Source organism: Acinonyx jubatus, chromosome B4 (genome assembly GCF_027475565.1).
Source record: "Acinonyx jubatus isolate Ajub_Pintada_27869175 chromosome B4, VMU_Ajub_asm_v1.0, whole genome shotgun sequence".
NCBI classification, from domain to species: domain Eukaryota; kingdom Metazoa; phylum Chordata; class Mammalia; order Carnivora; family Felidae; genus Acinonyx; species Acinonyx jubatus.
This window is the reverse complement of record NC_069387.1, coordinates 69,361,519-69,378,059: the sequence shown is the minus strand read 5'-3', so window position 1 is coordinate 69,378,059 and position 16,541 is coordinate 69,361,519. Positions and strand designations below refer to the sequence as shown.

At 37.0% G+C, this 16,541-nt stretch overlaps 1 protein-coding gene across 5 annotated transcripts in view; it reads left to right on the top strand.

Moving 5' to 3' along the window:
- The window catches only part of ADAMTS20 (ADAM metallopeptidase with thrombospondin type 1 motif 20), a 172,660-nt gene that overhangs the window by 122,679 nt on the left and 33,440 nt on the right, over window positions 1–16,541 (top strand). For all 5 annotated transcript variants that reach the window (XM_053226139.1, XM_053226140.1, XM_027035930.2 and 2 more), the window contains 3 exons: window positions 3,715–3,882; window positions 12,258–12,431; window positions 12,514–12,684. In XM_053226139.1, coding sequence (XP_053082114.1) covers window positions 3,715–3,882; window positions 12,258–12,431; window positions 12,514–12,684 — 513 coding nt within the window. The remainder of the gene's footprint in view (window positions 1–3,714; window positions 3,883–12,257; window positions 12,432–12,513; window positions 12,685–16,541) is intronic.

The following is a 16,541-nucleotide window of genomic DNA, read 5'->3' as shown; positions in this document are numbered from 1 at the left end:
TTTCCACCTTGGAATTGAAAGTGCCATCCAACCTGCACAACTCTGGAGATTGTATTTCATTTTTAGAGCTTGAAAATCCTATATTTGTTTCAAATTTTCTTTTTGCCTTAAGTAGACATTTGTCTTCACCTAGTTTATGGGAATAGGCAGTTCAGGTTACTTGTATTTAATGTCAGCGCTTCTGAAGTAGATTGTATCCTATTTCTACTCTCCCACCGCATTTATGAAAATATCTCAGAACTTAACACTATGTTAACTAAGAACAATAGGGATGATTTTTAAGAATTCTTTTGATGAGAATGCAGGAAAATACACAGTGTTAGTAAAATCTCAAGGGAGTAGGATGGTATCAGGAATATAAAAGAGAAAAACAAACAAAAAAATTTGCTGAGTACCAAAGAAAAGAATTGTCATGTTTGAGTATTCCTATCAAGTAGGCCAATTTGTGGTATCTTTGCAACTCAGAATGTATTGTGGTTTGCAAGAGAGAGGGTAGCATTTCACTAGTTATTCACTTTATGAAAACCTCATTCCAGCTAAAACATGATTCTTTGCATAACATGATCTCTTCTACTTAAATCGTCATATAGAATTCATCAGCCTTGATGAATAATATACTTACTCCCCTTCAAATCTTGAGGAAAAAGAGCTCTACTTTAAAAGTGCAACCAAGCATAATTTATTTTGCAATTCTTTGTGCTTTATGTCTGTCTTTCCTAGAGAACTTTGTGTTTACAAACCAATAAATACATTCCAAGGAATTTAAAATGTGTTAATAAATTACCTTAGAGTTTCAGAAAAACAAAAGGAATTGCTTACACCAAAGATCAACATCAATTAATCAGCCTATATTTACTCTACGTGCCTTTTTGTGGGTGATGTGGGTAATCTTTAAAAGGTCCTTGACCTCCAGAAGTCTGGGTAGATAAAGAATGTGACAAAAGTAGAAAATGATGAAGTGCTAAAACCAGAGTGAGACTCAGAAGAATTTAGAGAAGTGAAAGATTGACATGTATTTACCTTAGACATAGGATTGACTTAGAGCTTTAAGGATAAATCACATTTAGCAAGCATCAAAGGAAGTGATTAATTGAGGTAAAAGGAAATAATGTGAATTAGGCACTCTTGTTGAGTGAATATGTCACATTAAAGAGAAAGTTACTGTATTATGCCTAAGTAGAGCAAAGGTGTGTGTTGAAAAGTAACAATATAAGGTCAGAAAGGTATGTTGACTGAAATTTAATGGATCAAGAAAGCAAAAAAGAATATAAGTTTTGATTTACTATTGAAGGCAATAGGAAACCATTGTCAGTTTTTGAGCCAAAAAAATGTTTAAATTATGTTTAATAATAGTCTTGGTTAAAGATTAGAATAATGATGAAGAGAAAGACGATCTTGAGTTAGAATAGGAGACACTATTCAGTTTTGTGAAGAATAATCTTGGCTTCGATAGTGCACTACAATGTCTGAGTTTACATTCCATTCATAGATATTGCTCGTAGAGGAAATACATCGCTGAATTCTAAAGTAGAATCTTAAGTATCCCCTCTTATGGTACATAGTTTAATAAATGAATGGTCATTTTTATCAGAAATATCAATAATCAGCTGCATATTTACTGTGTGATTCTTGGATTTCTTGGCATTGTTAAAACTCAGAATTTTACAAAACAGACACATGGGCAATGCCCAGAGAAGACTTACTAAACAAATATATGACCATCCATCTTTGTCCATCGACAAGCTTACTTCTTCAAAACGACTTTAAATATTACCTTCTCCTTGCTTGAGTACTTATCAAACATCCCAAAAGGAATGGTTACTTTTCAGAATTTCTTAAATCCATAATTTTTGTTGCATTATTTTAATGGTCTTTATGACTTGTGTTTTTTTCTGATTTTTATTGGGTTTAATATTCTGTCGATCTACTTTGGTATAATTGATTTAATAGGTGGTATGTGTCATTTAGGTTATAAATATTTTGAGAGTAAAGGGCAAAAGCAAAAGGTGTTTAATGAATCTGTGTCTTCAACTCTTGGTATATAGTAGAAACTCAATAATAGGACAAATAAGTTACCAAATATGTTTACATCTTCCATAAGAACAATTGTGTTGATCTTAATTATCCACAGTAATGCTTGCTGACAGGAAGAGTAATGAATGCTCTTCTGTTCTAAAGATCTAAAGCTTAGAAATAATAATATGTACCTCAGGAGAAAAACATTTTTCCATGTGTGAACATGTATATATACTTCCTGATGATATATGCTTCATGCTCAATAATATGTAATGTTTCTGGTATAAAAGATAACATACTCTTTGAAAAACAGATAGTGAAGTCAAGAAACAGGGAAGTACCCAAGTCAGAAAGAACAGAGTATATAGCTAGATCCAAGAGAGAAGGTCAATAGGAAAGAATGCATACTCACTGTAAGTTACGAAGTTCCCTTAGGGATTTTCACAGAATTAAGTGTGTTCTAAGTGACCTGTAAGTGACATTTCAGATATGATAATAAGTCTTAATAATCAAGGCACTGAATTAAATCAATTGCCTACACAAATGAGATATAGTATTGCAGATCATATAAAATGATAAATTATACCCCAACTGTTTTTTTAACTTAAAATATTTTAAGCATCTAATAGTCTGTATTAGATAGTCTCACAGTCTTTGAACTATAGTTAAAATATATAATATATTATCTAATATTCTCAGAACTCAGTGTATGTTTCTAAATGAAACCATATGTGAACAGCTGTCTCAGAGGTATGATAGGAGTTGTCTGGAATCCGTGTCTTAAGTTTTCTCTGGTACATATATTATGCTGAAAATTGCCAACATCCTGAAACCATGTAAAGGAAAACAGTAGAAAAGGAAGCTAATATTTATTGAGGACATACTGTATGTAACAGGACTGGATCAGACCTTTCATATTCTTTGTCTCATCTTTATAATGAACCTGTAATATTGGTGTTATTATTCCCATTTTATAAATGAAGAAACAGTCTTGGACAGGTTATGAAATGCACCCAGAGTCACCCTGGTAGTAAGAAGCAGAGCTCTTTCAAAGAGCCCAAGCTCTTTCCACAACATGGCTCTGGCCTCACTCATTAAATGGAAACTGGCTGAAAAATGAAGTCATTGTTTCACTTATATCTTTACAGAGATTTTAGTTATCTTTTTACTGAATATATTGGAGGGTTGATTGTACAGAGATATTTTTCCAGATTGATGCAGAAAACAAACCTGAACTGGAGTGCACCTAAAAAATAAGTTTTCTCCTTTCTCAATCACAGTTCCCTGCATTGAGAAATCATTGCATTTTCTTTATACATCCTAAGCATACTTTGCAGTGTGGGAAACATATAGGGTTAAAAATAGAATAGTGATGACTATACAAAATTTAAATGATCATGTGTGGTAACCAGAGTTAGCTTCAGATACTCTTTAACCTTAGGGGATCTAAACCATTTACGTACCAGAAGAATGCTTGGTATACTGTAGACACTACTTCTTATGGAATTAATGGATAGCTCATGTCCGTCAATGTACTTCAATGTCCATTGATGGTCCAGGGCAGATGGACAAATTTTAAATTCTCTCCAGTTAGAAATATCCAAGAAAGCAATGATGTTTTGATTGCTTCGTTTTATATATTTTGAAGATAAATTAGTCAAGTAAAATGAATCAAGTATATTCGTGTTTATTTTCTAGTGCTCAGCTTCTTGTGGTAAAGGTTTAAAGTACCGTGAGGTGCTTTGCATTGACCAGTTCCAAGGGAAATTAGAAGAAACATATTGCAGTCATCTACGGAAACCTCGAACTCACAAAGCTTGTAGATCTGTCAGATGCCCTTCATGGAAAGCCAATAGGTGGAAGGAGGTAAGTGATGTATTTTATAATTATAAATGTATTCTTGCATTTATAAAGAAAATCTCAAATCCCTATGTTGATATAACCTTGAAAATTTTACTCCACTAAAATGTGTTTTACTCTGTTAAACATGATTTTATACTATGCTCTGAATTAATGTACAGTGTTAACGCACTTGCTAAGTCTATATCTAAATAACAAATTAGTCCGTTGATTTTTGTGACTATTGATGATCATATTATTCCAGGTAGTTTAAAAGTCAAGTATAGGGGCGCCTGGGTGGCTCAGTTGGTTAAGCGGCTGACTTCGGCTCAGGTCATGATCTCGCGGTCCGTGAGTTCGAGCCCCGCGTCGGGCTCTGTGCGGACAGCTCAGAGCCTGGAGCCTGTTTCAGATTCTGTGTCTCCCTCTCTCTCTGACCCTCCCCCGTTCATGCTCTGTCTCTCTCTGTCTCAAAAATAAATAAACGTTAAAAAAAATTTTTTTAAGTCAAGTATAGATGATGATATATATAACAACGTCCTTGTTTCCACACCAAAATCTTGGATTTTGAGCTAAGGTTACGTTTTGGAGAAGGGACTGCTAAGTTCTAAACAGGAGCATCATTGGAGTCTTTTAAGAGTTAGGAACATGTCAGAACTAGGTAGCCTGAGCTGGTCGAAGGCTAGAGTGAACACACCTGGAAAGACTCAGCAAAATCCATGCCTACTTTTCAGCATTGTCTCAGGCCACTGAATCTTAGGGACAATGGATAACTTGTTCACTAAGAGCCTTAGTATTGGGCTAAATATCTTACCTTGAATAGTGTGATTTAGTTGCAAAAAAGACTTTCCAACTCTGAATTTATATAGTTGTTATGTTTTGCTTAAAATCAGGGTTTGCCTGGGCCACCTGGGTAGCTCAGTTGGTTAAGCGTCTGACTTTGGCTCGTGTCATGATCTCATGGTTGGTGGGTTCAAGTCCCACATTGAGCTCCATGCCCACAGCTCAGAGCCTGGAGCCTGCTTTGGATTCTGTCTCCTTCTTTCTCTGCCCCTCCCCCCCCCCCCCCCCCCCGCGCGCGTGCGCGCGCACGCTCTCTCTCTCTCTCTCTCTCTCAAATATAAATAAACATTTAAAAAAAAATCAGGGTTTGCCTTACTTTATCTGCACCAAGATATAATGCACCAGAATAATGGCAAAGTGGTTTTCCCCAAAGGGTGAAACACTGTAAAGTCACTGAACGCAGCACTGAACGCTGCATGTGGCAGAGACTTTCTAATTCTGACACCAGCCAGGAACCACTGGGGGATGGGTGTGGAAGTGGGACAGACTTTGGCTTCTTGGCCACCAGCATTCCTGTTGATCCCCAGGATTCTTCTGCTGTGCAGCTGCTGTGGTTGGTATTCATGAGGGACACTTTCTGACCCTTGACCTCCAGCCCCACAACAACAAATCAATCATCAGTGCTAACAAATTGGCCTTGGCTTACCACCAAGTATGAAATTATATAAGACTCACTAAATGGACGTGTTTAAGGGGTTTCTAAGATACAGATATGAATATTCAAAGACTATAAAAAAACACAGATGCTTTTGTACAGAGTCTGCTTTCTTCTCTTTGAATTGGTTTTCCTTGTCATAGAAATTAGCTTCATACACCCACACAGTCCCCAAATCTCTGCCAGAAACAAATGACCATTTGTGAAGTCGTTGGCTTTTGATTTATTCTATAAAAAGTACCCACATGAAGTTAACAATTGCAGGCTGTCACTGTGCTACATGTAATAATATATTCAACAGAAGTGTAATTTCAGAAGTAGTTACGAGCTAATCACCGGTTGCTACTCTGTTCCGACTGTATAAATTGTAACATTGCTTTAGTATAATCACTCACTATAAAATAATTTCATTTTATTACTATTTTACATTATACCTCAAGTGGAAAGACTCATTTAGCAAATTGTGACCACAAAGGTGCTCCAGCGAGTTTTGAGGTAACTCTCTTCATTTGGTATTTGATATCATTTTTCAAGGAAAGGATTTAGTAATTCATTTTAGCAACTGCTGCCAAACAGAAACAAGCATTGGTGTGCAGAGCCATTTGTCCTCTCACTCCAGATGTATACCTTTAGAAGCAAAGTAAATACTAGAATCATTTAGGAAGGAAAAAAAAATCTCCCTCCACTTTCTGAAGAGTTCTTTTGAGTTCATAAGAGTTCTTTTGTTTGTTCTGTTCTGTTTTGTTTTAAACTTAATTTTACCTGTTTGAGAATACTAACTTTGCTTGTATATTCAAGTTTTTAAGGCATGGTGCTGGAGACCTCATTGTTTCATGCTGCATCTACTTAGGACAGTACCATCCAAATGTAGCTTTTATGCTCAGAAAAAAAAAAAGTCCAGAATTCTTGCCTCCTCTTGATCATGGCTAATCTGCTGGACAACTTGGAAAGGGGATCTCACTCAACCCACTGAATCTAGAGTCACGTGATATCAACCACTTGCCTGGTTCCCTTTCTCTGAGACCCATCATTTTCTTTCTAGTATTTTAAGATCAGAGCTGGAACCAAAGGTGATAGAAGTTCTGAAATCTCACACATCTATTGACTGGTGCCCCTCTCCCAAAGCCCCTGAAAACACTTTTTTTTTTGAAACTATATGCTAAATGCTAACATTTTAAGTGATTTTGTATTTCTCTAATTCCATATTTCCCAAATACATAAATCCATATTTACATATTTTCAAAAATTTCTGATGTATACATATATATCTCTTATAGCCTAAAAGATAGTAGATCTTAATTAAGTCCCGATAGCCTCTGATCAAGAGCCCAGAACCTCTTCATCTCTCTTCCCCGGCCAAGCGATGTTCCTACCAGTGAAGATAGGCTGGAGCCCCAGGACAGGGAAGATGTGTTTTTGCTCTGGGACTGAGTGAACTATGCTTCTCAATCTCTTCTGGTTGGTCCCAGCAATCCTGTTTTTGCATTTCTATGCTGCCTGTTCATTCTCTTCCTTTCTCCTCTTTCTTGATACTTAAGATGGCCTTTCTTTGAGTGGCCTCAGATGACTAACTCTCCGGTTTAAGGCATGTATCAAGAAAGTTTTCGAGGCAGAAATAATTTTATCTCTGCAAGAAAAGTGAAAAATTGGGAATAGGAAGGGAGCAAAAAGGGACAGCCACTTCCTGACCCTGTGAAGAGTCAACTACAGCTATAGAAGTTAAGTTGCTTATATCTGCAGCAGGCAAGGAAGTTGGGGGTGGGGGGGAAGCATGTGAACACAGGTCTATTTGAGCTTTCCCTACTATAGTTGCAGTCATAATTATTTCATTATCATCATTATATACCAGGTCATCGTTATATTTCCTTAGCAATATATTGCCACTCTTACAAGGGCACCTACAGTCAACAATTGTAGATTGTCACTGTGTCACATAGTGCACATTCAATAGCAATCTAATTCCTATGTGTACTGAATTCATTGCAAGCTTATTTTTGTTAAAAAAAGGTATGTTGTCTAAGTACAAGATACATAATGGATTTTACAGTTTATGGGGAAAAACAGTTTAGTTGATCACATATTAAATATGATGTAGTTGTCTAAATTACTAGCAACATAATAGGCCACAGTAGTGATGGATAGTGTTCAAATCTTTGGCACAGATCCTGGTCAGATTTTTGGAGCAGTGCCTATTCCAGGACCCACGCTGTAAGAAAAGTCTTGACAAATTCCCACATCCCCAGAGAAGTACAGTCAAATGGTTACAACCATTCTATGTCAGTTCCATTGTATTCTACTGCAACTAAGAAAAGTCCTAATGATGAGTGACTTCAACTCAAAGACATTCCTTGTTTACATAACAAAACCAGAAGGTCACTGACTTTAAGTTTGACTCAGCAGCTTTACAAGGTCAAGGTGCTGGATTGGCATTTCTGTGATTTTATTGGTCAGCTCCTACTGGTCATAAAATAGCTGCCACAGTTTTAGGACTTACCCCTTTATACTTTCTCACATGAAAGTGAATATGCATTTGTTCTGTGTTGGAAAGGAGGACAGATTCCAGATGGTCGGTAAATGTTTAAAGACGACTATTTCAGCTCAGTCTGGGCGAGTATTTGTTAACTTTAGAGTCACCCAAAAATGGAATGACTGCTTTCAGGATATGGCGAATATACCCAGACTGAGGGTATGAAAGTATAGGTAGGTTTGATGGTCATTCATTTACTATTGCTGTAAAAGGAATTTCAAAATCGAAGAGAAATGGAAGTTACACATTCCTAGAATCTTTCCTAACTCCAAACGTTCTACTATTGAGAATACTGCTGCTACATTATTGACACCCTGAAATAGACCACAATTAAGAATAGCTATGGTAAAATCAAAACCTAAATCTGTTATTAAGAAATTATAGGGGGGCGCCTGGGCGGCGCAGTCGGTTAAGCGTCCGACTTCAGCCAGGTTGCGATCTCGTGGTCCGTGAGTTCGAGCCCCGTGTCAGGCTCTGGGCTGATGGCACGGAACCTGGAGCCTGTTTCCGATTCTGTGTCTCCCTCTCTCTCTGCCCCTCCCCCATTCATGCTCTGTCTCTCTCTGTCCCAAAAATAAAAATAAAAAAAATAAAAAAAATAAAAAGAAATTATAGGGGCACCTCGGTGGCTCAGTTGGTTAAGCGTCCTACTCAATCTCAGTTCAGGTCTTGATCTCAGGGTCATGAGTTCAAGCTCTGCACTGGGCTCCACAGTGGGTGTGGAGTCTATTGGAAAAAAAAAAAGATAAATAATGCATCAAGAGACACGACATCACTATTTGAATTTTAAATAATTTATGAAATAGCAGCTTGGTGAACCTACTTTTGCAATGCACGTTCTGGCATTTCTAGCAGTTGCTGAAATGACTACAGTACCTGTGGATTGGTGAAAGTTCACCTTCTCCAGTTCCACTGTCAAGTCTTTCAAGTGCCAGCCTGTGCAGTTACAGTACATTATGTATAAATCGGATGTTCGTCTGATTGTTCCTGTCTGAATTGAATAATGCTGCGTTGGTGAGTTAGTGCATTCAGTATCTGTGTTATACTTGTAATTATAGTCTCCCATTGACTTCACATTAGTTATCTGGATTTTAAAAAAAGATAATATGTAACATGCTTATAAATCTGGAGTTCTATGAAGCTGTTAAGTAAGGATACATATTTTAGAGTTAGAGGTGTGCCGTGAGAGGTCATTCTAGTAAGTCACTTGACTAAAGAGTGAGTAATCATATCTTCATAGCATCTACCCCTGTGGGGGAGACTGACCAGGCAAAGGTTCTGCTTTGGAAATGTTGAATTTGGGGTGCCTTTGACATATCTAGGTAGAAAACACAGGAAAGTTCTTGTAAATACGTAAAACATTCTTGTAAATACATGGAAATGCACATGTTGAGGTCAGAATTAGGATCAAGGCTGGAGAGAACAGATTTTAAAAATTGGTGCATAGAAAAAATTGCTCAGAGAGTTCAGAGGTTATAAACAGAATCCCGGAATCTGCTAATATTTAAGGCTGAACTGAGAAAATAGAGTCAGGTAAGGACTCTGAGAAGGAGCAATCTAAAAAGAATAGAGTACCTGGAGCCCAAGGGGATTTCAATCACAGAAGCCAGAATGGCTCCACAGAAAGTGGTCATTGCTGCTGAATGCGTCCATGAGATTAAGACAAGATTTGAAAAGTTTTTGTTGGATCTCTCAGTTAGGGTTATTGATGATATTGGGTTAAGAAATATTTCATGTAAATTCTCTTTTCTGTTCAAATCTAAAATTGCATCAAATTGCTTTTTTCTATTCTTATCTTAAAAAAAGTGAAAAACAAAAAGTTACTTGTTTTCTTTCAAGCAGTAGACCATTTTTTTTTTCCTTTTAGGGAAGAGGTCCACAATAGTAGTTACCCATGGTCATAGTGGATTTTTCAGTGGATTTTTTGCTATGACCAAGGGACCAATAAACCACTGTGGCTTATTGAATTTCAGAAAATTATAATTGTCTGATAGAACAACTTGCTAAGCTGTGTTTTGTGAATTCTTTTTTTCCAGGATTTTTTTTTTTCAGGTTTAGAGGCAGGAAGTTTTCCAAATGTAGTTTATATTTCTGAAATTATCCCTGGAAAAATGTTTGCAGGAGCCTTATTTTATAGGCTAAACATTTTCAAAAGAGGTTCAGATAAGCTAAACTACATCTAGACATTTTAGTCTGCTTAATATAGTGCCCTGCACCAAACACACATTAAATTATTGTTTTCTCCATACAAAGGAGCTGGGTTTTGTGAAAGCACTCAATGAGGAAAAAATTCAACTGGTTAAGCATAGAATGAAGGTAAATGTAAGCTATGTAGATATGTATACTGTTCTTCGTAAGTTAAAACATATATATAAATTCTCTTTCAAGTCAGTGGTTATTACTTGTACACACAAGAAAGAAAACTAAATTTTCAAGTGCATTTAGAAAGAAATGCTGCAACAGTCTGTAAGAGAAATTCAAGTCTACAAGTTCTTAGCTTTTGTGGGATATAAATATTTTTTCATTCATGGTAAATCCATATTCTGCAGGTATATACATTTATTGTTGCAGAAAAAGAAATTTGTTACTCTGAGACTCCTACAGAAACATAAAGTTTGGTGAAGGACCTTATTTTTTTTTTTTAAGTTTTACTTATTCATTTGAGAGAGACAGAGACAGCATGACTTGAGGATGGGGAGAGAGAGAGAAGGAGAGCGAAATCCCAAGAAGGCTCCACGCTATCAGCGTAGAGTCAGATGTAGGGCTGGAACTCACAAACGGTGGGATCATGACCTAAGCTGAAACCGAGTTGGACGCTTAACTGACTGAGCCACCCAGGTGCCCTTGCAAGACCTGAGTTTTTACCCTAACAATATCACAGGTGGGAACAGTGGGGCAACCCCAGATATTCCTCAATAGGACTTCCAATCATTTCTGGAATAACCCAGAGTATGTATGTGTGTGTGTGTGTGTATATATGTATATATATATATATTTCATATATATATTTCATATATATATATTTCATATATATATTTCATATATATATATTTCATATATATATTTCATATATATATATTTCATATATATATTTCATATATATTTTTTACATATATATTTCATATATATATTTCACATATATATTTCATATATATATATATTTCATATATATATATATATGAAACAAACTCACAAATTTTATCAGTATCACTGGGCGTTCTCCATACTTTATTAATGTTGGCACCACAGCTCTTGGTTGTGGTCAAGCTGTGTTGTAAATATGAGCTGGCATTCTAGAACTGCAAGGGCTCAGAAAGGTTACCAGCTCCTTCACCATCGCCCAAAGGCAAGGACAGCTTAGGGTAAGGCGTCAGAAAGAACTGAACTTCATCTTGCCTTCTAAATTGTTTTTTTAATGTTTATTTATTTTTGAGAGAGAGAGAGAGAGAGAGAGAGAGCGTGAGCAGGGGAGGGGCAGAGAGAGGGAGACACAGAATCCAAAGCAGGCTGCAGGCTCTGAGCTGTTAGCACAGAGCCCAATGTGGGGCTAAACCCACGAACCGTAAGATCATGACCTGAGCTTGAGGTCCGACGCTTAACTGACAGAGCCACCAAGGCGCCCCTCATCTTGCCTTATAGAGGCAGAAGCACAGGCAAGTGACTTACCATCTCTGAGCCTCAGGTCCTCAACGCTGCTGGTCACAGGTAGAACTGTTGTTAGCAATAAATCTAGGGACACATCCTATGAAATTTTACAAATAACACAAAATCTTTGAACAGATGAGAAAAAGGAAACCTGAGAGGCTATGGCAAGATTGTCTAAGTTTACAGTTTGTACAACCAGCTTCCCCAAACACTTGTCCATTGAAACACAATCATGAATCAACAGATTAGCAAATATTTGGATCCCCAAACTGTAATGGTGCAAGTATAAAGGTGAGCTTCACACAATCTTGGAAATTATTGTTCCTTTAAGGGAGATTATGCATACAGTCTCAGGATTTAAGTGATGTTTAAAAGCAATGTAGTAGAATAGTTTCATTGTGCAGTGAGTTTTATAGATATTAAGAATGTTGAAGTCAGAATAGTTTTCAACTGGGATGGAGTGTCTGGTATAAATTCTCGTGTATTTTGTCATGGTTTCCATAAGGCTTGAGTAGGTACCGCAATATAAAAATCTACTTGCGTACTTGTATAGATGCTTCACCCCAGACAGCCTTAAAAATACTGATTGCATGTCTATTCTACCCAATGCCTGATGTAATGTCAGGCTATGTTTCAAAGAAACAAGAAAATAGGCCATGGCACTCTTTTGCTATCTGTACCTAATTCGATATTTGCTCGCTAATTGTTCAACTCACTCGGGCGTCTTTGTAGTGCTCTGTGACCTGTGGTCCTGGAGTTCAGCAAAGGGATGTGTACTGTCGGCTGAGAGGCGTTGGTCGGGTGGCTGAAGAAATGTGTGCTGGATCCACCCGGCCTGATTTTCAGCGGCAATGTTGGCGTCAGGACTGCATGCAGTACCAGTGGGTGGCAGGAGAGTGGCTGAACGTGAGTATTGAGAAGTAAACTTTGAGAGACACTGCATAAAAGACTGACAGAAAAAAACCCCATTTTGTCATTGCACCTCTAGTGTTCAACGTCATGTCATAAAAAAGAGACACATCGGCAAGTGAAGTGCATTGATGCACAAAACATTCAAGTGAATGACAGTTTCTGTGAGCCTTCCACCAGACCTCTTTCAATCAAGAAATGCAGGAACCCTTCCTGCAAGTATATTGTGGTAACAGGAGACTCATCACAGGTAAGGCAAAAAAAAAAGTTAAGAAGTTTTGCTCCTGAGTCTAAAAACAACTGAGTCTAACACTTGATGTGGTTGAAACTGGGTCTAAATTTGTGGGGCCAGATAGTGGTATTCAGAGCAATCTAAGCAATGGAACCACGGATGGATGGTACAGAGAGAGTAATAGCAGCATGTATGTTCAACTCTAGCTCAGTTCTCAAGTGTCAATTGGGGCCGACTGTGAAAGCAACCACCAGGAAAACTGGCCCTGCAGAATTGCCTGCTGTTTAAAAACAGCTTTCTTGAGGTATAATTGACAAACAATAGATCACACATATTTGAAGTGTATACACCCATAGAACCATTACCATATTCAAAATGAAGAGCATCTCCATCACCCCCCAAATTTTTCTTGTGCGACTTTATAATTCCTTCCCCTCTCCCTTCCAACTACAGATAACCTAATGTGGTTTTCATGTTAGTGATCCCTCACTATATTATTTTGCATTTTCTAGAGTTTCGTGTAAATGGAATCGTACCATACGAACTACTTTTTGTCTCATGATTTTGATGACTTTAAGTATTTTGAGATTCAGTCAAGTTGTACTATGTATCAATAGTTTATCCCTTTTTATTATTGAACATTAATCCAGTTGGATATCTGGATATGGATATCTCCAAGTCCACTAAAATCTTCTGTGATGTCTGATCTGCCATTAATCCCCATGCAGTTTTTTTTTTTAATCTCAGGGACTATAATTTTTATCTTTAGAAGTTTGATTTCAGCTTTTTTAGATTTTCCCTGTCTCTACTTTTTGAGTATGCTACAGTTATTAATAACTTTTTAATGTCCTTCTCTGCTAATTCTAATGTCTATGTGTGTGCACTTACAACTGAAGGAATTTTATTATGCTCTCAAGTTTGTGCAACCATCACCATGATCTACTGCTAGAACATTTTATCACCCCAAGAAGAAACTCCATATACAATAGTAGTCATTCCTCATTGCCTTCTTCCCCCTGGTTCCAGACAACCACGTACCTGTATTCTACATTGATGGATATTCCTGTTCTGGGCATTTCATATAAATTGAATCAGACAATATGTGGTCTTTTTTATATGGCTTCTTTCACTTAACATGGTATTTTAAGGATCATCCATGATGTAGTATATATCAGCCATCATTCCTTTTTATGCATGAATAATATTCCATTTTAGGCCTCTGCTACATTTGGTTTATTCATAAGTTGATGGACATTTGGGTTGAGCCACTTTTAGACTATTCCGAATAATGCTGCTAAGAGCATTTCTTTTCAGTTCTCTTGGGCAAATACCTAGGAGTAAAGTTGCTGAGTATTATGATAACACTGTTTAACTTTTGAGGAAATTCAAAACTTGGTCATGGTGTATAATCCTTTTTATCTGTGTTTGGAACTGTTTTGCTTATGTTTTGTTGAGGACTTTTGTGTCTACATTCATTAGAGATATTGCTCTCTAGTTTTCTTTCTTTCTTCCTTTTTTTTTTTTTTCATCATATCTTTGTCTGTCTAGTTTTGGTATGAGGGCTATACTGGCCTCATAGGATGAATTAGGAAGTGTCCCTTACTCTTCTTTCTTTTGGAAGAGTTTTGGAAAGTTTAATGCTAATTCTTCTTTAAACATTTGGTGGAATTTACCAGTGAAGCCTCTGGTCCTAGGCTTTCCTTTGTGTGAAGTTTATTATTATCGTTATTATTATTATTATTATCATTATTATTATTATTAATTCAATCTCTTTTCTTGTTATAGTTCTATTCTTTCTCCCTCCACCCCAGCACATATGGTTGTTGATGTCTTCTTATTTAATGACTTCTTTTTTAAACTCACTGTAAAGTCTGTACTCTTTGTCACATGTAATCACCGAAGTTTTGCTTGATTAGTTTAATTATGAGCTAATGATTGGGTTGCGATTTCCTTAGACACCTGGAATCAATCTCCAGCCTTTGCCAAGAATCTCTGTTTGTGTAGGAACCTTTAACACTCAGCCAGATAATTGACAACTCGTCCTTAAGCTTACTGTCTTGCTTTTGTGCATGGCCTGGATGTCAACCAGAGGTAAAAATGTAGGCCTGTCCCAGGTGCTTCCTGAGCATGTGTGCAGTCCGGGACATGAACTCACCCCTATGCATGTGCACAGCTTTCTAGATTTCTATGAATATATTGGAGCTTTTCACTGCCATTACAGACATCTCATTTCCCAGATTTTCCTCTTAACCTTTTTTTTTTTTAATCTGGCTTATTTTTTGCTCCAACTGTTATCCCTGTTCTGGGAGCTACAAAGTTAAACAGTGGCTTTTAATTGGGTTCAATAAATGTCCCTAAGGGGAAAAAGGCTTTTAGCACTGAGTCAGGTCAAGTCAAAGAAGGAAAGAAAGAAGTTAAAGGAAAAGAAAAGAAAAGGGAATAAAAGAAAAGAAAGGAGGGGAGAAAGAAAGAAAAAAAGAAAAAGAAAGGAAGGAAAGAAGGAAGGAAGAAAGAAGAAAGAATGAAAGAAAGCCTTGCAGGTGGGATCTTCTAGAAAGCCATCAAGCAATTCAAATTATGACAATTATGTGGAAAGGGGGATTTGAAAAATGTCCAACCCAGTTGTGCCTCTCTTGTGGCTACCAGGCTGCTCTTTTCACCATGTTTGCAGGGCTGTGGACTTTCAAGGCTACTGTGGAGCTAGAGAGGGGAAAATAGGTGTAGGGTAAGTCAAAACACCACAAAGCTCCCTCTTCATCCTGAAATTTAGGCTTGTTTATTAAATAAATGCTTCCTGGATTGTTGCAAGCCTTTGGTTAATTTCCAGAGTTCTGGGAAAGTTAATTCTGACAAATTTTGCCAGTTTTCTCATTGCTGTTATGGAGGAGAGAATTTTTAGAGGTCCTACTTTTCACTGCCCCCTCTTGACCTCTTTTGATAGATGGATTTTCTCCTCATGGGTTATATTTTCCTGCTTATTTGCATTCCAGTTAATTTTTTAAATTGCATATTAGACATTATGAATTTTACCTTTTTGGCTGTTGGCTATTTTATTTATTCATATGCATATATTTTGAGCTTCTTTCTGGAATGAAGTTACTCTGTCTGGAAACCATTTGATCCTTTTTTGCCTTGCTGTTAAGATTTATTAGGTCAGGCTAGTACATTGCTTAATCTAAGGTTAATTATTCCCCTCTACTGTGGCGAGACCCTTTTGAGTACTCTACCTATTGTCCCATGTATATAAGATTTTCCAGTCTAGCTGGAGGGAACAGGCAGTATATTTGGTCTCATGTGAGTACCAGATATAGTAATTTCTGGTAAGACTTCTGGTTTGTTCATTCTTTGGCCTCGGTTAGTGTCCTTACATGTATGTGTATACTGGTCAGAACCGTGCTGTCCCCTTGTGTTTCCTTTTCTTGTTCCAAGATCTGGAAACTCTCAAAGTAGTGGGCTAGAGCAATTATGGGATCACTTGTTTTATTTCCATCTCCCGGGTATCACTATACTTTATTGCCTAATGTCCAGTGTCTTAAAAGCCATTGTTTGATACATTGTGTCCAGACGTTTCTGCTGCTTCAGGTTAGAAGGCAACTTATTTCTTGTCACTCCATTATTGCTGGAAACAAATATATTTGCCTATTTTTCATCTTTAATAATATCACTTACCTGTTTTAGTCAAATGGTATTATATATCACAGTATATATATTAAGATAAATGTATGCTAACTTATATATAATTACTAGTAAGTTAAGGATAATAAATGTTCTTTATTTTAGATAAGAACCCATAATATGTTCCATTTCTCTGAAGCTGTGACTTTCAGGAGATAAAGCTTCATCCAATTAAACTGTTAGCAATGTAATGGAAAACA